General features: G+C 38.9%; 1 protein-coding gene and 1 pseudogene across 3 annotated transcripts in view; both read right to left on the minus strand.

Moving 5' to 3' along the window:
* Positions 1-22,939, minus strand: part of LOC140483756 (FYVE, RhoGEF and PH domain-containing protein 3-like) — a 221,266-nt gene that overhangs the window by 182,607 nt on the left and 15,720 nt on the right. Inside the window, exon 1 of one of the 3 annotated variants that reach the window (XM_072582279.1) lies at positions 1,524-1,557. The exons of the other annotated variants lie outside the window; for them this stretch is intronic. Within the exon in view, the coding sequence (XP_072438380.1) occupies positions 1,524-1,542 (19 nt within the window). The 5' untranslated portion in view covers positions 1,543-1,557. Of the gene's footprint in view, positions 1-1,523; positions 1,558-22,939 lie in introns of those variants that run through there. 3 annotated transcript variants of the gene reach the window in all.
* Positions 19,924-20,197, minus strand: LOC140483514 (small ribosomal subunit protein eS27-like; annotated as a pseudogene).

Genomic DNA, 22,939 nt, shown 5'->3' on the forward strand with positions numbered 1-22,939 from the left:
TAACTTTATAGAAAACAAAACGTATCCTGCTAGGCTCAACTTTCCAGGTTTTGTTTAATATTTTAACCTTTGAACTACTTACTATTTCCATTCTATCTATTTTACTTTTTATAGCTCTCCTAATTTGACTGGGATCCAACTTTTCTTCACATTTGGGTCAGCCTTTCTTTAAAGCTTGATACTATCTCTTACCTAATTTATGAACCGTGGTTGCTGAGCTGCATAAATGGAACTTCTGCCTTTTAAGGGAATGCACTGTGCTAAATTACTAATGTACTTATTTGAATACCTCCCACTACTTGTCTGTATGGTTCCCCATCAACAGTTCAGCCCAGTTTGCTGCTATCAATACCAGTTTCATCATTTTAAAAAGTTTCCTCGCTTGAATGTAAAACCTTAATGCTACTTTCAAACTTAGAATCAAATTTGATTCTATTATGGTCACTGTTCAGGGGATTCTTGTTAACTCATTTTGGCTTATTACTGGCTGTTAGATCTAGCATGGCATGGTTCTTTTTCAATTCTGAACATTCTAGATTAGAAAACTGTCCCAAACACTCAAACAAATTTGCTATCTTTATTACTTCAGCTTCTCCTGCTGTGTATGACAAGTAACTCAGCCCATTATAAAACTTTGGTATCACTTTTCTCTATACATCACATCAAGAGATCACTCTCAACACTTCTGTGCTGTTTTCTTTTAAAGTCAGACTAGTGTTTTCACTGTCTTTTCATCCTTGATATCAACTTTACATTGTAGCAATGGTGTCTTCTATTGAAGCTCTACCATTTTTCCTGACAGGCAGAGGACCCTATAAACACACTTCCAGGTGACACAAAGAGCAGAATGAAAGTGGATGTCACTTTCAAATGACAGGAAGCAGCTGTGTGTCTAAAGATGATGCTGCAGGATGTAAAATGTAATTATACTGCACATCTGTCTCCTTATTCAACTCCCTCTCACTCTCCCACTCATGTTGTGGCTTCCCAAAGTTGCTGCAGCATTCCCATCACTCACAGGGAAAGTAAGAAGTTGGCTTGTAGCGCAGGCCTCTTCTCCGGGCCCAGCTCAGGCCTACCCTGTCCTCCCTTCACTTGCTGGGGCACTAACCTCCACCTCAGCTCCCCGGGTATCTCATCAGCAGTTCAGACACATGGGACACAGTGACAGCATTTTTGTGTTGAATGAAAGATTCTCCACATTATAGAATTGTGACTATTTAGAACATTCAAAAGACTAGTCTATACTATTCTTTGTTTCTTTATGGCACAAGAAAGGGAACAGGAGCTGTACTATCAATAACCAAGCTGCAAATGATAGGCTCGTAGACAAAATCCAGGTGTGATTTTAAAGGTGCAGTTCTGAAAGTGGATGCATGAAAGTTAAAGAAACCACTGAAGGCACCTATCTGCTACATTAACAGCCAAGAGAAACTACAAAACTATTCTTTCCAAAGTGTAGCAAGCAGACAATTATAATCAATATTAAAGTTATCAGGGAAATGGCCCAACAGTTTACTTACAGCAATGACGAATGGCCATTCCGCTTCATCTCTCAATCATATGAAATCCATAATTATGGCACAAAGTAGGGGTAGAAAGTGGTCAAAAGTCAACTTTGCATAAGCTTGCTTTTTGGCTAAATCACAACACTGCAAGGACAACATAACCCAGCTTCTGTTTCACAAAATAGACGTGCATTGGTTTTGAGTTAAAGTACAAAGGTTGGCAGTTAAACTTAATCTCTGCAAGTGAGTCACAATTCAATTGCTTTTTTTAGACCATAAAAGGAATGTTAAATACAAAGGCACAATTCATGCCACACATCTCAATGACTATTATTTTTCATTCCAGGCAAATAACTGACATGAGATAAGACCATCTCATCAAATCTCAGCAATTGATAAAGGACAACAGCATTCAATTCAAATCAACATTTTAGAAGAACCTTTCCCTGTAGAGAAAATGGCCATTTCAGCACTAAATATACATTTTTAAAAACCTAGAAATGAATCAAAATAAAATTAAGCAACAACGTTAGCGAGTTATTTGGATATTACTATCTGTAATTGGATATTTTGAGAAGTAAAATTGGTTATTGGCATATCAAATTAAAGTAATAAAAACCAAAAAAAAAAGCAGGAAACACAGCTTTAGTACTTACATTTTGTCAATTTAACAACTTATAAAAGCTTTAAAAATGTAATCGATAAAACTTTAAAATTGCTTGCAAAAGTTCCACTTGCTTGGAAATACATTCTCTATTCTTTAGCAACAAAACATCAATAAGCAATAATGGGCTGTCCATTAAATCTAAAAAAAAAATTGCTTTTTCTTAAAAAAAACAATTGTTTTAACCTATACAGGAGCATATGTACCCAAGTAGATTCTTTGGCTTTCTTCAACATAGTATTGTTTCTACTAGAATGAAGCAAAATGAACAAACTACAAATTTCTTCCACTTTTTCAGCAATAAATGACTAGCTTGTGTTTGAAGTAATTGCAGTGCTAACATAACTCTTGGTCATGATAAATTCTGTTACTTTTGTTACGCCACATAGAAGTATACTTAAGGTTCCTATGCTTTGGTCAGACAAAATTTAGAACATTGTGAGCAATGTTTGGCCCCATACCAGGAAGGATGTGCTGGCCCTGGAGCAGACCCAGAGGTTCATGAGAATGATTCCAAGAATGAAAGGCTTAACAACATATGAGGAATATTTGAGGACTCTGAGTCTATACTCGATTGAGTTTAGAAGGATGAGGGGGAATTCAATTGAAATTTACAGAATATTGAACGGCCTGGACAGAGTGGAAGTTGGGAAGATGTTTCCATTAGCAGGAGAGACGAGGACCCAAGGGCACAGCCTGAGAGTAAAGGGAAGACCCTTTAGAATGGAGATGAGGAGAAACGTCTTCAGCCAGAGAGAATGACAAATCAATGGAATTCATTGTCACAGAAGGATGTGGAGGCCGGGTCATTGAGTATATTTAAGACAATGATTTATATGTCCTTGATTGTCAAGGGGATCAAGGGTTATAGAGAGAGACAGCGGGAGAATGGAGTTGAGAAACCTATCAAGCCATGATTGAAATGGTAGAGAAAACATGATAGTTTGAATGGCCTAATTCCTGCTCCTGTGCCTTATGGTGAAACAGTGACAATGCTTTGAAAATACTACATGCTATATTTCAGAATAGGTGGAGCTTCACTTAGTATAGATTAATTCGTTCATATCCATTACCTTATTCAGAATCACTTCTAACCTTTTTCTCCTTTACGTTATTGTGTAATAGATTAACCAAGTACTAGATTATATTAACCAATATCTTCTTCACCACCATCACCACCACCCTTCAAGTTTCTGTCTTCACCAATTTAAACAAATCTCTGGCTTGACAGTTCTTCCAGAATGTGTTCGTTTCAGATTTGGAACATCAGGAGGTTTTTGGCCCATGGATTGCTGACCTTCATCTTGATACTGTTCTGATGTTCCTCATTGGGTTCGTCTGAATAAGAGATGATGGTTGTGCAGTGAGACTAGTTCCTCTGTAGAGCTGATGGCAATGAGCCACTTTGAAATGCATGGATCAATAATTTAACAAAGCTGCATAAAAGTCAGTATTTTTCTCAAAAAGGATTTAATTGTCTATACCACATGTTCTGGTTCCCTATTTGATTGTAGACAACTTCAGAAAGCTGGTTACCTGTTGAAATATGGAAGGGTCTGAAAGATTTGTGATCAAACAATGGTAGTTATCAGAAAAGACGATACCATTCATGCAAAATTCTGCTAGTTGTGTCAGTGATGGACATATTTAACTTTTAAAAATTTGATCCACTGAAAAATGGCCAACAGCAAAAACAGGTCAGTTCTCATCATTTGCTGAGGGTAATAGTGAAGATCAGTGACCCTGTTCAAAAATATAACTACCGCAAGTTTCACTGTCAGCCAGAAGGTCCTCAAGATCCTCATTACACTGATCCCCCCCAAGCCCTAGCTCTACACTTGGGCATTACCAAGTGAATCCAGTATAATTTGCCATTTTCAGCTTCCCTGCACATATGCAGGGTTCTCATAGGTAAACCTCATGCAGCAGAGATGCAATCTCTATCCATGGAAGCATTCTTGAAATCTTTTTCCCATCTAATAGGGACACCAATGGTTACAGTCCATCTCTATGAGAACTTTCAAGGCAAGGATACAATCTGAAAACCTCTTGTTACGTAGCAATATCAGAGTGCCTTCTTCTTAACAACTGCACAGCATGTCTGTGGGCGGACAATGCCCTGGATATAAAACACCAGATTCTCTCTCTCATCTGGTTGCTCCTGAAGGAGCACTGCTCCATGCCATTCCAATGGTCGATATATCCACAGCCATAATAGCTGGAGAGGACAGTTTGCAGTGGGCTAGGCTATCCAACCTAAAACATGAATTCTGCTTTCTTTCCACAGATGCTGCTAGACCTGCTGTGCTTTCCCAGCAATTTTTGTTCCTAATTTCCAGCATCCATAATTATTTGCTGTTTGATTTTCTTGGAGACATTACATGCCTCATTGAGAGGAGGCCCTGCAGTTTGTAGACATTTTCAGAAAGTAATGAACCTTCTGGACATGTTTTCCATTAGATTCCTATATATCAATGTCATTATTGTCACATGTAATCCCTTCTCAACCTTGCAATACACTGGACATCACATACATTGGAAGATTCCTGGGTTTGACTCAATTTCAAATGGCATGTGATGAAACAATATCTACCAAATGGAGTCATAGAAATAGTAAGTAGTTTTGATTGGTCACCTAACAGCACCCATCAGAACCACCTCTGACATCAGGGTTGGTAGAAATTCTACTTTTAGGCATCTGATTAACACCTGAGGTGGGTACTGATTTTTGTTTTTGCCAATTAGGATTAGGTCAACAGTAACAATGTCTGAGCACCATTCAAATTGTTCTGGTGATCCAGAAAATAATGTCCATTATAATCACTTCAAGTTGATGCAATAAGGGATGTGGAATTATCTTGGGTAAGGAAGGATGCAGTGTCATTTTGTCCTGAATTTGATATGGTTATCTGTATCAACTTTGCTTAATCCTGTGAACAATTCACAATAACACAAAGAACTGTTTTTTATTTTTGTACTAATGTAATTGTGATCTTTTTGAAAATATTGACAGCAAAACATGCTTTCTTACTCAAGCCTGAGATTTGCTGATTTTGGGTTATATTTGCATTCCTTACTAGCTGAAAGTTTATTTGTAATGTTGCTTGCAGCATCTCTTTAACCTTGGGAGATGTTCCACTTGCATCCTGTAGGTCCAGGTCTGTCTGCTATAACATGAGATTCAACAGCCATGATGTATGGTCAGATAAGGCCCCTGCATTCAGCTTCAGTAAAAAAAAAGGTGGTTATTGACATAAATAAATTTAGAAAAACTGTGACGAATCTCCCACTTCACCCACAAAAGCCTCAGGTATCTCTCCCTGTGGATGTTCCTCTTCAAATGCGGATTCTTTCTTTGAATGAAGATGGGTGATTTGAATAGAAGACTGTTTTTATAACTACTAGTACCTCCACTGTTCTGGAACTACTTCTTACTTCTATATATTCTTTGGAAGTGACCTGTTTGATAGTAGATATAATGCAGTTTTGTCATAGATGGACACTGATTTTGCCTGTGAAGCTTGTTTCTTCCCCGACAGCACTGACAATAACTTAGTATGTAATATTTGCAGGGTAAATAGGCAAAGTCTTTTCCCTGGGATCAGGGAGTCCAGAACTAGAGGTCATAGGTTTAGGGCGAGAGGGGAAAGATATGAGAGAGACCTACAGGGCAACTTTTTCACACAGACCGTGGTACATGTATGGAATGAGTTGCCAGAGGAAGTGATTGAGGCTGGTACAATTGCAACAGTTAAAAGGCATTTGAATGGATATATGAATAGGAAGGGCTTGGAGGGATATGGGCCCGGTGCTGGCAGGTGGGAACTAGATTGGGTTGGGATATCTGGTCGGCCTGGACGGGTTGGACCAAAGGGTCTGTTTCTGTGCTGTACATCTCTATGACCTTCTCTGTTGTGTTGGCTGGTCATCTGTCTGTTCAGATTGTTTATACCTTACCAAAGTTCTGTCATTCTTTTTTGGTAATCAGTTCTTCTCATCTCAGGGTTTGTCTGCAATCTTTCCTCGTCTCAGTTTCCATAATGATTTAAAAAGTTTTTTTCCAAAAGTTAAATCTTCCTTGGACAATAAAAAAAACTATTAAAAAATAAATCACTTAAAAATTCTGTCAACCAATTTCTCAATTACGAATTCTGATTCAAAGCTCCATAGTTAACTTTCAGGTTTAAACTAATCTGTAGAAATCATTAACAAAATGATTGGATTCACCTGGAAATTGAAAATTTCTGTTAAAACTTTCTCTTCAAGATTAAATTTGCTTTAAGTAATTGTCAACAGCTTTAATAACAGTATATTTTACAGTTTAATTTGTTGATTTAGAGCATCGTCAGTTGTGGACGTACTGAATGTAGCAGTGCCTTAACTTGTTCCACTTCTGGTTTTGGTATTCAATATACAAGCAATTCTATATTTTACACACTGTTTTCTCCAGGAGTTCCAACATGTGTTCTCTAAGCATCACCATTGTTCTTAAGTATTATGTCTTTTCCCATTCTTCCTTACTATGTTGATTAGGTTTATTACTCTGCAAGTATTTAAAACATGTACAGTTTCAATATTGTTTTAAATTTGATGTTCTCTAAGCTTGCCTCCTGGAATACTGTTTAATCATAAATTGCTGTAAAGATTTTACTGTCTTTGCAGCTTTTTCTTTATTTACTAGTGTTTGTTAATTCTGTAGTTGAACTGTAGTAAAATCTTTTCATAAACCTTTCAATTCCATTTACTAGCTGCGCTGTAGTTGTGATTGACCACTGGTTGGAAATCTTTTTTCTTAAGACACTTGTATTTTTTAAAAATTGTTTAGAGGTTTAAAATTTTGCACTGTACCAACATGATTCAAATAAAGCTTTCAATATTCCAAGCTTGTAAATTCTGATAAGTACTTTTTCTACAATATTAGTGTAACCTTCCTGGCTTTAAGAATTAAAATAGAGGATTCTGGTCATTTTTGATGTGTATTAGGAGGTTTCTTGCCTTTTTGAGCTACAGGGCATTTTTGCTCTTTTCCTTCTTGTAGGATCAATTCACACTTTCTCCCCAACTGCACCCCACCCAACAAATTGGCATGTTTGCACTCCTTCCACATCAAGACTTTGTAATAAAATTTATCTTGGATCTGAAACACCTCACTAGTCTTAAACTTCTTCTGCAATGTACTTACGATGTTTAAACTAGCTGCTGATATTCTTCACTTCAATATAAAATTATGGCCCCATTTCAATTTTTGCACATGACGCCATTTACGAAAGCAGCAATAGTCAGTTTACTGATAAGTACTCCCATTTTCAGTTTTCAAACTTCCAACCTGGGCTTTGCGTTATTCGGGTAAATTTTCTAACATCTCCCATGAAGCGTCTAACTCACTGTTGGAGCTCCAAAACTGAACACATCTCAGCTGATTCCTGACTCAGGATTATTCCATTATTGTCCAAGTGGGATTAAACAGTGAACCACTTTGGCTTTTTCTGTGCTTTTTCTCCCCCATAGGTCTGGCTGTCTTTTTGCCTCAGAGTGCAGCTGCTAGTTGTTACTGCTTCCATGAGCCTTTGCTGACTGATGTCTGTTTAAATACTTCAAGCTGACGGATTAGCTGTTCCTTTCTTAAAGGTGTATGCTTTGAAATTAGAATTACTCTATTTTTCAGAATATTCTGTCTCATTTCCGTCAGATTCTTCATAGTTCTTTTCACTGCGGAATCAATGTTGTGCACTTTGCACAACATCCATCAATGCTGTCACCATGTTACAAATGTGTTCTTCCTTTGCTGTCACCAACCTTTCTGTAGCAGTACCACACGGTGGTTAGTAAGTTGCGATGAAGGATGAATCACTGTTAAATCCGAACAAACAGGCTCTTATCTTTAGTCAGAAGATACTGTTTATTACATCTTATTAAGTCTACTCAGATTACATTGTGCAGATGGGCAAGATGAGGAGCAGAAGACATGCATCCCTCCAACTACAACTGCCCAGATTGCACAATGCTTCAGCCAGGCTTTGTATTATAGATGACAGACATAGAGTCATGCAGCACTGAAACAGACACTTTGGTCCAGTTTGTCCCCCAGCCGGTTTTCTTAAACTGAAATAGTCCCATTCACCAGTGTTTTGCCAATACCCCTCTACTTTCCTATTCATGTACCTGTCAAATGTGTTTTAAATATTGTAATTGTACTCTCCTCTACCACTTCCTCTGGCAGTTCAATCCACATATGAATCATCCTCTGTGAGAGGATCTTCAGGTCCCTTTTAAACATTTCTTTCTCACCTTAAACCTATGCCCTCCAGTTTTGGACTCCCCTACCTGGGGAAAGGCCTTGGCTAATCACCTTACCTCTGCCCCTCATGATTTTATTTACCTCTGTAAGGTCACCTCTCAGCCTCCTACACTCCAGGGAAAATAGCCCAAGCCTATCCAACCCCTCCTTAGAACACAAACCCTCCAGTCTCGGTAACATTGTTGTAAATTTGATCTGTGCCCTCTACCATTTAATAATATCCTTCCTATAGCAGGGCAGAACTCCAGTCCATCTCATATCAACCCTTCACATCCATTACCTTGTTCAACATGTATAACGTTATAATGATAACCCTGGAAGAATCATAAAACTTTGAAAAGGATGAAATACCACAAACAAAAAGGCTTTGGAACAATGAGATTGCAATCCCACCTGATGCAACAACTGATGGTTTGTAGTACATTATGACTGTTAATTACTAGCTCATTGTGTTTGGCTGAGGAGAACTTTAGAAGTTTTTTTGGGTCAGGCACTACTAAAACAATTAATGCTTAAGGCAGTATTCAAGTTACTTGAATCACTGCATAAGTGTTAAAAAAATTGTAGTGCGTTTTGCACAGACAGCAGAGGGAGCGTTTTTTTTTCTATTGATTCTCTTTTTTAAACCAGGAATTATATACCAGGAAGAGAGTTGACATATCTGAACAGGAACACTTTATTGATGATTATCATACTTCCACAGCTGGTTAGAGACCAGTCCCAAATTCTCCACAGGCAGATCATACTATACAAAGTGCATCAGGGTGGCAGAACAGAATGCACAACACACAGTGAAGTGAAGGTGCAGATGTTTGGAACTCTGGTTGATCCATTCTTAATTTTCAGAGAGATAATACTTTTGCCTAAGGATTTGGATCTGCATAACTCTCAAAAGTAAATAAACCATGTGACTCTTGGAGAGATTTTGAGATAAACCTGTTCTATTTGTTAAGCCAGCTAGAAGTAGCTACTGAAAAACAGCATTATTTTGGGGTTTTATGCTTCCCAGTTAATATACTGCTTATTTTATACCTCCATCTGCTTAGGATTGAGATGATTTTATACTCTATAACATTCAAACTAACTGGATTTAAAAATGAATTTTCTTCAAAATGTCAAAATTGAATGAAAAATTATTAAATTTGGTCTTTTTTCCCCAAAATCCACAGCAAATTACAAACTAGACATGCATCAAAATATTGTCTTTACCTGTAATATTGAAATTATATTGCTTTCCATTCACCGTTTTTAGTTATAAACATTTTCACCTAGTGTCCATTTTGAGGTTGAGACAGTGACACCTTCAGATATTAACAGGTAACTGCAATTGAATTCTTTGGATTTTTTTTCTGACAAAATTGCTATCATTAATTTCTGAAAGAAATCAGCACTGCATCTCCTGCCTTTTTTGATCTTGCATGTACATTACAATCCCCACTCTCCTGTTCAAACAAAATCACAGTAAAGATGTCCAAGAACGAGGTTCTGCTGAGGGAATATGAGCAGCTATGAAGAACCACAAAAGGTAATCATCTCCAAGTAACTACCTGAGCCACAACCAAAGTGTCTCGAGCAAAAAGTTCACAGAATAGAACGGAAGGTTTACAGATTAAAGAACCAAGAACAGTCCAGCACAGGAATAGGCCCTTCAGCCCACCAAGACTGCACCGACACATGGTCCTTTCTAACCTAAAAACCTTTTCCCTACATGTGGTCCATATTCATCTATTCCCTGCCTATTCATATCGGTCAAGATTTCTCTTAAACATTGCTACTGCATACCCTTCACAATCTCCTGTGACAGTGCATTTCATGTGTTTATCACCCTCGGTAAAAAAAACTTACCCCCCCCCCTTTAACTTAAAGCTATGTCCCCTCATATTTGGCATTTCTACCCTGTGAAAAAGACTCCAACTATCCATTCTATCCATGCCTCTTTCAATTTTGTAAACTTTATCAGATCGTCCTTCAATGTTCAAGTGAAAACCCAAAGATGTGCAGGTGAGGTGAATTGGCCATGCTAAATTGCCCATGGTGTTAGGTGCATTAGTCAGAGGGAAAATAGGTCTGGGTGGGTTACTCTTCGGAGGGTCGGTGTGGACTTGTTGGGCTGAAGGGCCTGGTTCCACACTGTAGGGAATCTAATCTAGTCTAATCTAATCTAAATGAAGTGCATCCAATCTCTCCTCCAAACCAAACATCATCCTGGTAAACCGTTTCTGTGCCCTCTCCAAAGCCTTCATATCCTTCCAGAAGTGTGGCGACCAGAACTTTCCAAATGTGGAATAACTAAAATTATTAAAGTTAAAGAACTCCAAAAGATTGGTCAAGCTTTTCTTTTAATGAAAAAAAGTTGCCTCTACCAGATTATGTTGAATTTTTCAACATGTCTTGCTATAATAATTCTTTAATAATAGCTTCTAACATCTTCCCTATGGCAGCCTGTAGTTTCCTGTCTCCATTTTTGAATAAAGTTCTATTCATCATCTTCCAATTTGAATAGGACCATTCCTCAATCAAGGGAGATTAGGAAATTAAATCAATCATCAACTATCTCACTCACCACTTGTTTCAATACCTTAGGATGAAGCCCTTCCAGAAGGACCTGGGCACTCATCCGCCTGCAGCAATTTACTCAGTTCCACTTTTCTGGTGTTTGCGATTTTCATGAGTTACACCTTCCTTAACATTTCCAGATTTATTGCTGCTCCTGCATTGTTATGCATCTTCTACAGCAAATATTGTCAACTCATCTGCCATTCCCTTCATTTGCATCATTAATTCTCAATTCTTACTTTCTATGGGACAAAGGCTCACTTTGTTAATTCTTCTTTAAAATATTTTAGTAAACTTTCGTATTTCAGGCTCACTTTCTCCCTTACTCACTCTAAATTTTTCCTTTGTTTGAATTTTAAGGACCAAAATACTATCATATTATGGTCACTGCTAGTTAGGGGCACCTTCACTATGAGATCATTCATTAACTCTATCTCATTGTACAAGGCCAGATCTAATGTAGCCTACTCTCTGGTTAACCCCAGGACATAAGAGACTTTCCCAAATATGATCTATTAACTCATCTAGGCTACATTTAGCTATCTAACCTTTCCAGTCAACATGTAGATTAAAATCTACCACAATTATCGCCATTCCTTTCTGACAAGCTCACTTTCTTTTTCCTTGGTAATTCATCACCCTTTTATGAGATCACTGTTAGGGCACTGCACAAATTCTCAAATGCTCCTTAGACAGCAATTCCAAACTCACGGCCACTACCACTGAGAAGGACAAGGGCAGCAGAATACCATCACCTACAAATTCCCTTCCAAGTCACTCACCATCCTTACTTGGAAAACAAAGCACCATTACTGAAGTGTCACAGAGTTAAAATCCTGGAGTTCAATCCTAATGCCATGGTGAGTCTACCTGCAGCGTATGGACTTCAGCAGTTCAAGAAGGCAGCTCACCACACCTTGTCAATAGACAACCAGGAACATGCAATAAATGCTGGCCCATATCCCATGACATTCTCCTTTAAGCTGCATAGCTGCACAGTTTACTGCCAAGAAGTTGCTAAAACTTATCCATGGACAGCATTTCCAATGACGACATAATACTTGAGATATTAGTAACCTTGCAAGGGGTGTTTGACATTTCTAATGCCTCGATTGATGCTGGGTAGACAATGTTTTGTTTCTCTGTGTGTGTGTAATGGTCTGACACAGATGAACATTTTGCCAGCTCATTTCAGCAGGAATCACATTGCTGTGGGTCTGGAGTCCCTTGGACCTGCTTAGGATCGCAGATTTTCTTCCCTGAATGTCAGAGAAGTATCTAGAATTTTATGACAACTCTACTTTTTTCATCACTGGTAGTGAGATAAGCATTCTTTGAGATTATTAATTCATTAAGTGTACATTTTCCAGCAGCTGTGGTGGGAGAAATTCTTGTCTCCACAGCATTATTTTGAGCCTCTGGATGAATAGATCACACCCTTATAATGAAACACACCATCAAGTAGATAGCAAGACCTCGCCACCCATCTGTTTTGGGTGAGAAATGGCAAGTGTTACAAAGATACTTCATGTTTAATATTTCTTGGAGGAGTCAGGTTAAGAAAGATTGATTTATTTCACGTTTTATGGAAAAACCTTTCTTTAAGAGTAGTTTCTTTAAGAGAGGACTTTGACAGGTTACTGTGACCTTGAGTGTTTTCTTTACAAGGCCTCCTGGAAATTATAATGTGGTATTGGAGTGGGGTGGACAAAGTTAAAAATCACACCACCAGATTGTAGTCCAGCAGGTTTATTTGGAGCACTGCTCCTTTGTCAGGCAGCTGTGGGACAGGATCATAGGATACAGGATTTAGAGTAAAAGATCAAAGTGTCATACAACTGATGCAATATATTGAACAAACCTAGATTGCTGTGAAGTCCTTCATCTTTTAGAATGAGTTGCAGGTTTTGATTCATTAATAGAAGTAGTTATGGGACTTGCCTAAGTCACATTCCCAAGATAACCTAAGGTTTTATTTTAAAAAGTGACACCTTGGCTCAGACAATGCATTAAAAGGCGTGAGGCTAGAGTCTGTCAGTAACCCAACCTGGAGTCAGACAGGTTCTATTTCCAAAGTAGGAATTGATAAAACATCACATGGATTGACTGCCTCCAGATTGTGTACTTTTTGAACAAAATAGAATGTATCTACAAATATAATCTATGGGGTGAATTTGCATGTGCAGAATTGTATGTGTGTGAGAGAGAGAGTGAGAGAGAGAGTGAGAGAGAGAGTGAGAGAGAGAGTGACAGAGAGTGACAGAGAGTGACAGAGAGTGACAGAGAGTGACAGAGAGTGACAGAGAGTGACAGAGAGTGACAGAGAGTGACAGAGAGTGACAGAGAGTGACAGAGAGTGACAGAGAGTGACAGAGAGACACACACACAGAGACAGAGAGCACGTGTGAGAGTGCGTGCGTGATTAAGTATATGCCTGTGAGTGGGTGAGTATGGGGTGTGTGCATGTCTGAGAGAGAGCATGTGTATGAGACGGACTCTGTGTGAGTGAGAGTGAGCGAGCGAGCGTGAGAGAGAGAGCACACGAGAATAGTGTAGTGGGGTCACCTGTAGAGTGAAGTGAGCCCAAGGTCCTGCATGCATGCGCACACCCTGTCACAGGCATATACACGATCACCATCATGTATATACTCTATCAAGTATGCATGCACTTGCGCACGCATACACACAAAAATAAATCTAAGGGGTAAATTCGCATGTGCAGAATTGTAATTGCAGATACAGTCTACTTTTTTTTAAAAGGCACACAATCTGTTCGCAATCCATGTGCCATTTTAAAAATTCCTACTTTGGAAATAGAACCAGTCTGACTCAAGGTTGGATTACTGACAGACTCTAGTCTCACACCTTTAAGGCATTATCTGAGCTGAGATGTCACTTATCTTTTATAAAACCTTAAGCTATCTTGGGAATGTGAGTTGAAAGGAGTTCTGGGCTTTACATATTAACGAATCAAAACCTGCAACCCATTCTAATAGATGATAGACTTAATAGCAATCTAGTTTGTTCAATATATCACATCAGTTGTATGACACGAAGATCTTTTACTATAAATTCCATGTCCTATGATCCTGCCCCATTAGCTACCTGATAAAAGGAGCAGTGCTCCAAAAGCTTATAGCCCAATAGCTTTATTTGGAAGTACAAGCTGATTTTGTGTGGTTTTTAACTTGGAAATAAGACTGTGATAACTGCTTGCTTTGTTATAGACCCCATTGGAACTGTTAGAACAGTAAGTGGATGGAGAATGCTTCTGTATCTGGTCTTCAATTGGGAGACAAGATGATTGTCAGAAGGGATCTCTTGCTGTTCTTTACATCTGTCTAAATGTTGCTATTGTCTCTGCTTCACTGGTGTGTTCCAGGCACCTACTACCCTCTGTGTAAACATCTTACCTTGTACATATCCTTCAGACTTTCCACTCATGCCTCTCATAATTTTATTTACTTTTATCAGGTCGCCCCTCAGCCTGCGACACTAGCGAAAACAATCCAAGTGTGTCAAATGTATTACACTCCATTCCAAGCAAATTCCTGATAAACCTCTTTTGAACCTACTCCAAGGCCTCCATATCCTTCCTGTACGTGGTGAACAGAACAGCACATAATATTCCAAGTGTGATCTAACAAACATTTTATGCGGCTACAACATGACTTACCAATTTTTATACTCAATCCCCCAACCCGTGATGGCAAGCATGCCATACATATTCTTTACCACCTTACACACTTGTGATGCCACTTTCAAGGAGCTATGGACTTGCACCCTAAGATCCCTCTGGATATCAATGCTCCTCGGGTTCCTATCATTTACGACATTTTCTTCTTATATTTGACCTCTCAAAATGCATCATCTCACACTCGTCTGCATAAAACTCCATCTGCCATTTCTCTACCCAACTTTCTAACAGACTTATATCCTGCAGTATCATTTGATAACCTTCCTCACTATCCACAACATCAAGGTGTGTCATCTGCAAACTTAGTAAACATCACTTATATATATATAAACGACTTGGATGAAAATATATTACAAACAACAGGTCCCAGCACTGATCCTTGCGGAACATCACTGATCACAGATCGCCAGTGAGAAAAACACCTCTCCACAACTCTGTCTCCAATAACTTGGGTGGCACAGTGGCTAGCATTGATGCCTCACAGCACCAGGGACCCAAGTTAGATTCCAGCCTCGGGTGACTGTCTGCATGGAGTTTGCACATTCTCCCAGTGTCTGCGTGGGTTTGCTCCAGTTTCCTCCCACAGTCCAAGGATGTGCAAGTCAGGTGAATTGGACATGCTAAATTGCCCATTGTGTTAGGTGCATCTGTCAGAGCGAAATGAGTCCGAGTGGATTACTCCTTGGAGGGTCGATGTGGATTTGTTGGGCTGAAGGGCCACACTGTAGGGGAATCTAATCTGATCTTAAACCATGACAATTTTGTATCCAGTTTACCAACCTACCATGGATCACATGTGATTTATTTTTCTATGACTAGCCTACCATGAAGGACCTTGTCAAATGCTTTACTAAAGCCCATGTAGACAACATTCACTACCCTACCCTCAATCATCATGGTCACTTCTTCAATAAATTCAATCAAATTTGAGAGACAATACCTCCCCCGCACTACTACATAAGTCCATTCTTCTCCAATTCTAAGCATCTTAAATAATTTCCCTACCACTAATGTAAGACTGTAATTTCCTGGATTAATCCTGTTGCCTTTCTTAAATAAAGGAACAATATTTGTTATTTTCCAGTGTTTTGGGACCTTGTCTGTGGCTAAAGAACGCAAGATCTCCTTGAAAGCCCCAATCTGTTCACTCGCCTCCCTCAGTATCCTGTGATAGATCACCTCAGGCCCTGGGCACTTACCTACCTTAAATGTTTACAACATAACCTCCTTCTTAATATCAACATCCCCCTTCCTAAATCTTACCATCCTCCATCAGAACAGGTATTTTGCAGTAATAACTTTCACCTCCTGACTCCTCAAATTTTTTTGACAACCTAGGAGGCAAAAGATACGACGGTGATGCAAAAGCTCCAATTGGAGACTGCTTCAACAGCATTTAAGAAATTCAACACGAAGAATAAAATTGCCCACTTGATTGATGGTCAATTCACTGATTTAAATAAGCAGGGACTGTCCAAGTATCTGCCACTAATAAGAATACAGAAACATATGGGACGTCATATGATCATGGATAAATCACCATGTTGCAGTTAAGATATATACTTTCTACTAAATTAATAATGTGTTACAAATGGAGAAGGGAAGACAGAAAGAGCATCTGCTGACAAAGAATGAAGTTGTAGCTGGCTCAATGTTTCTATTTGCATGTTGCCCACCTATATTTGCATCCCATGCTAAGATACATAAAATGATCAGCTGGATAGCAACTTGGAGGCTGCTCACACTAACACCTATCACAGTCCAACAAAAGGTAATGCTTCAAGATGAAGAGAAAGAAAATGGTATGTGGGCAGTTGTGAAGAGAACTTTGGGACAGATTTAATGCTCGTCTTTCCAAGTTTGGTAAAGCAGCTCTTTCCTTGTCTCCCTTACGAATAATGGGATCATCTTTTAAAATAAAACAGTACAGTCTATGCAGCACTGCACCACAGTTATCCAAACATTCAGACAAATGTTCCTGTAAAACATCACACTTTGAAAAAGGAGTATTTGCAGTCAAATTGAAATTCAGAGCTGCAATGATGAATTAGTTTTTGGCTGAATCACTAACACTCTCTAGTCTACAATAACTGCAACATATCATCTAGGGATGACAAACAAACACTCAGTTCACATTACTCAGCACATACCAAATAGCTACTTTGCTGAATTTATAAATGCAGTACCCAGTTAGCAAGTCCGAGTTGTCAGCCAAAATCAAGTTTATTGTGACTGGGGCTTAGGAAAGTTTACAAAAAGCAGTTTCATCTTTTCTCCCTATGAGACTGTTAATGCAAATGGACTTGAAAACATTTAGAACAGTAGTCAAGTAGATGAGCATCCAAAGTAGTGGAGAAAATCAGTGGACCTGGCAGCATCTGTGAAGAGGGAAAGTGTGTTAAACCAGAGTTCTGAAGAATTCATATCAGACTGAATATGCTAATTGTTTCTCCTTCTTCAGATGTACTGAGTTTCTGCATCATTTTCTGTTTTTATTTCAGATTTGCAGCACTATTTTGCTGTTATTGTAGTAAGAATAAAAACGTATGCAGCAGAAATATTACTATCCGGAGAAATTGTTTATTGTTATGATATGAGGCTTATTCCTACGAAAGGTAAGAAGTGTTCAGGTTCTGTGCCTGTACAGTCCTGCTCACCTCGCCAGCTGCATTCTTTGTTGATTTTTTTTATCGTTTCTTCATTCTTCAAAGTCCACCTTTTTTACAGCTGCAGTGGCAGAAGGCGTTTGCGAAGGCATACTGTGGCGGCAGCATGGTAGATCTGAATGTTTAATCCTTGGGGCCATGGGTTTATCAAACCTTTCATCACTGGGTCCGGTTTGTTCCTCCTGGTGGCAGTGCAGTGATGGTAGCACAGTAGTTCTGGTCCATCCATTCTGGGGGCAGGGTAGTCATTGTGGCACGGTGGGTCTGGTTAGCTCCTCCTGATGGCGGTGCAGTGGTGGCATGGTGGGTTTGGTTAGTTCTTCCTGGTGGCAGTGCAGTAGTGATAGCACGGTGGGTCCGGTTAGTTCCCCCTGGTGGCAGTGCAATGATGGTGGCACAGTGGGTCCAGTTCATTCCTCCTGCTGTTGTATGCGGTGGTGGTGGTATGGTGGGCCTGGTTCATTCATCATGGCTGTGGCAATGACTGAAGTAGCGACAGCTTGAGTGACAGCATCAGCATTGGTGACTCAGTGGGTCTGGTCTGACCCTCCCTGTTATGACAGCAATGCAGTGGCTTTGCTGTCGGCTTCGGCAGTGGGAACACAGTGGATCCGGTCCGGTCCGGAAATCCTTACTTAGGTAGCAGTGTCTTGTAGCCACTTTAGAAAGCCAGGAGCCGTGGAGGGAACAAGAGATGATATTTGTCCCGATTTTGTCTCAATTATTTCTTTTTATAACTTCTGTAATTAAATGGCACCAAATTGTGGTGGCTTATATACATTTCACTGTATTTTCATTAATACAAGTGACAATAAATTGCTTTTCTATTATTCAGAATTAACGTGAACAGAAAATAATAAACCTGGATATGAAATAAGAGAGTACTTAAAATTCTCCAAGTTTCATTTCAAGCCAGTTGATTGCATTATTAAATGAAGCAGGAAAACACCAAAACTCACCAAAGTATTCTAAAATGCACTTACATTTACATGTTATACTAAGCCTGTAATGGTCACCCACTGGTGAACACAGTATAGCTAAAAATATTTATGAGTCTTCTCATGCACGGTCATCAATGCAAAATGCTAATTCTGCGTCTCCTCTAGATCCTTGGGTAGTACGGTGGCTCAGTGGTTAGCACTGCTGCCTCACAGTGTCAGGGACCCAGGCGACTGTCCGTGTGGAGTTTGCACATTCTCCCGGTGTCTGTGTGGGTTGCCTCTGGGTGCTCTGGTTTCCTCCCACAATCCAAAAGATATGCAGATTAGGTGAATTGACCATGTTAAATTGCCCATAGTGTTCAGGAATGCATAAGTTAGGTGTATTAGTTAGGGGTTATGAGAATGGGTCTAGGTGGGTTACTGTTCAGAGGGTTGGTGTGCACTTGCTGGGTCGAAGGGCTTGTTTCCACACTGTTGGGATTCTATGATACTGCCTGATCTGCAGAGTGATTCTAGGATTTTCTATTTCAGATTTCCAGTATCTAGCTTATGCTTCATCACGACAATACTGATGACTTAATCAAATTATATGCACGATTAATTCATGTACTGTTAACTAATAAAATACTACAAATTCTGGAAATTCTAAGTCGCTCATTCTGCATTTGGAAGGAGGTGGGATATGCAAATGTCATGTTAAAAATGTTTCTGAAGATTCATAATTCAAATTGTGTATTAGCAAAAGTATTACTTTCAGATTTCCCACAGTTATCCTACAGTAGGTTAATTGGTAGAACGTACTTTATCCCAAACGCCCAATCCAAGAAGAGCTCATTGAGATAGTAGCTTATGATCAGCTTTTAAAAGGATTCATACAGAAAACAGTAAATGCTTGTGAATTAATAATTGCAGTAATAAAATGGCACACAAGTCACTCCAATTCAAAAGGTACTGTGATCTTGTCACTCAGTGCAACTGCTCATCCCATAATTCTGTAGAAACCAGAGGGAAATGCAGCTGCATCCTCCAATCCCTCCTCTCCTGCTGACACTGATCCTTAGTTAATTTACTTTCTCACTGAAATCCTGTGATTTTTTTTTCTGGCTGAAGTCTGGTACCTATTAGATTAAAATGTGACTATATTAAACGTAACTAATTTCTGAGGGCCTTTTCAACTAAGCAACTTCACATTATTGGTTCATATGTCAACTTTGTTCCTCAAAGTATTTAATTCATTTTCCTCACCACTGTCAAGCTCCACTTACGTGTGGCTTTAAACTCATCAACTATACATCTTCATTTAACATTGTTTACCCCATCCCATTTAATACAGACCTCTGATGCCTCCCTCTGGCCTCTCACTATACTTTGATTTTTTTAAATGTTACATTTTATTTGACAATTCCAACAAATAACTCAATACCAGCAGAAGGTCCAAAACAGTTTACATAAACTAGATGGGTAAGGCTTCAGGACAGTGAATAGCCCTGCAGCCTCCCTCAGCTATATTTCCTTCCTTCTGCAAACCAGATCTCAGGAAAGTTAATCATTATCCCTTAGCCAGTTTCCTAATGCCCAGGTGGTCAGGTAGTCTCACCCAACCTGAGATGCCAGCTTTCTTTTGAAGGAACAGACTTCTGTTAACCTGACCTTTCTACCATGGATTGGCAAAGTACAGTGGAGCATCCCACATATAACATGACAGCTGTGTCCGGCTGAAAACTGTCGTGATTTTGTAGCAATTGGGACATTTGGCATTCATGAAACAGGAGTTGGGACTTTGCACCAAACATTTTTTCTTGTGTTTCCTCGTCTCTTCTTCAGGAGGCAGATGGAGCAGATCTTTTGCCAGAGGCATCTTAATCATGGAAGAGCTGGGCGTAGATCTTTCCTTTTCACTTTCCTATTGTACCCTCAACCTAACTTTATAGAGCTACCTCAACTTGGTTCAACCAATTCCCATTCTATCACCCTCCTTGACTTTAAGATACCACTCTATCTCAACTGAGTATACCAATTGAGTAATATTAGAAATTAGCACTTTGGAAGTTTCCCTTTTGTAATAGGACTGAAAATATTTCATAATTGCATAAATGGTGAGGGTACACATTTTCAACAGTAAAATATTTAACTTGCTTGCTACCTTTATACAGTATTAAGACTTGGCACACAGTATTGGTGTTCACAGTGTCATTTAAAAACAGGTTAAAACACTAAGACTTAACATATTACTGGCAATCAAACCATTACTTGTTTTTATCAGAGTCCAAACTCAGATACAAGATAACAGGCTTTCATTGCTGTTTTGCCTCATGGTACATGTTAATGCATTTATATTTGCAAATGTTAAGCCAGAAGTAAATTGATGAAACACAATGCTAGCTGGAGATTATGTATCTGTAACTAACCATTCAACTTCTGCAATTAAGTCCACCACATTATTTGGGAATTAAATTACATAAAACTATTCCTTTGAGAGTCTCTTTGGACCATATCAGTGTGCTCTCCGTGGTGGGAGACTCCTTTCAGAAATAAACCATGACAGCTGCAGGTAAATTCTCACCAATTTAAAGTTTGAAGGGTCCAACGCTTGGTATCCTGGATACAAAAATCCAAGCACGAGAAACACTATGCAAGGTAAAACAACAATTGTCTCAACAGAGGATTTTTATGTTAGAAAAGACCAGGTTATCAGGGTAAATGGAGTCTAATTTCTAAGGATATTATTTTAATATACTACTTTGGGAATAATTACTTGGAATATAATTATGAATTAGAAGATAATGGATTTTTTGCACAAAAATAAAAATATTGATATTTCTCAGCTAAAAAATTGCTTTTCTGGTTTTAAGAAAGGACATGATAGACAACACACCCATACCTAAGCACCACCTCTTCCCTACTCCAACCTCAAATTTAAGAAATAACCAGAAGATAAGTTATCACCTGATAACTTTGTTTGACTACACTATGTATTGAGTTTTATAAATCTGTCTGCAGTTACATCAAGTATTTCCTTGAAGAGAGTTTGGGCTTGCCTGGGCTTCTGCTCCAATATAAATTGATCTTTATCACAGCTATGCAATGCAATTAAACTTAAGTCAAGGCATAATAGCATCATGTTTAACTGTCTGTCTTTCTCAGACTACAGAAAACAAACCATGAAATGCTTTTCCACTGAACCTCGTTGTTATAAATAGAACATGCTGTGGCTAATCTCTTTGATACAAGAAATACCCGAGGCCTAGCAGAGCTCATTTTGGAGCAATGTATCACATGGCCAGCCGTGTGATATCTTCTGTAAAAAGGAACTGAGTTTCAAATAAATTGTTAAATGTAAACGTATGTCAAGTAAATATTCAGTGGATAGATTTTACATATTTATGAAGTATGAAGTCTAGTGACTTCCAGGAGGCCAGTGTTGTTTTCTTTAGCATACACAATAAAAGGACCTCTTATTGTTAATAAATATTTTTATTAAAAGCTTTTTACAAAACAACTATATATATTTAAAAAAACAAAAATACAAAAAGATAGAGGTAATGCAACAATATCATATCACAATGCTATTAATGCTAAATTACCTACTATTCTATCAGAACAAACATATCTACTTAAACTAAACTACAATCAAATTAAATAAAAATTAAATTAAGCTGAATTTAAATTAGTTTAAATCACATTACTTTATTCTATTTCACTCACCACACCTCCACTGAAGCTCCCACCCCTGGGGGCACCAGTCATTGTACCCATATTTTTCTTTTCCTCCAGCTTCCCCCTTCCAGGGCCCCACGGGCACCCAAACGGATTCCCATGGCTGTATCATAGCCCTAATTAATATTGCCAATTAATCTGCATCAAGACAATTTCGAAAGGGCTGCCACGTCTTATAAAACTGCTCCGTTTGTGGTGCACCATATTTGTGAGGTAGCCTTCAGGGAGATGCTCCATCACCAGCCTATGCCACCACATAAGACTTGTTGGTTTTTCCAATGTCCAATTCTTTAAAATGTTGTTCCTCGCACAGTGGGTAGGAATGTTACACAGTCTTTTCCCATGTTCCCCCAGAAAGGGCAAATTTGACAACCCCAGAAGAAATACTGGGTCCACTTTGACTTCAATTCCCAGGATTTCCTTCAGCTCCCTTACTATGGCACACCAGTATCACTGGATCTTGTAGCTTGACCAGTACCGGTGTCTATAAGAATGCCTATACTAATTTTACATGTGGGACACCCTGGAGACTCTCCTCTCTTGAACTTAACTAGCCTCTCTGGCGCCATATGAGCCCTGTGTAAGATCTTCAACTGCATGGCCTGCGCTTTGTTACATATTGAGATTTTCTTTACGTTTTCCCATATATCTTCCCATGTTTCCCATGTTTTCCTAGTTCCTGATTCCACATTCTACAGAGTCTCTCCACATCTCCTAAGGCACGTCCTTTCTGTAAATGATACAGGATACTAACTGAAAGAGTGCCCGTGCACTGGAGCACTCTTTTCTCCCTGTCTGACTTGTAAAACTGAGCCAGGAGCATGGTCTTCCTCTGTATATAATCCATTATCTGAAAGTACCAGAAAAGGTCCCTATTAGACAATCCATAGAT

Source organism: Chiloscyllium punctatum, chromosome 12, assembly GCF_047496795.1.
Source record: "Chiloscyllium punctatum isolate Juve2018m chromosome 12, sChiPun1.3, whole genome shotgun sequence".
In the NCBI taxonomy this organism is placed as follows: Eukaryota; Metazoa; Chordata; class Chondrichthyes; order Orectolobiformes; family Hemiscylliidae; genus Chiloscyllium; species Chiloscyllium punctatum.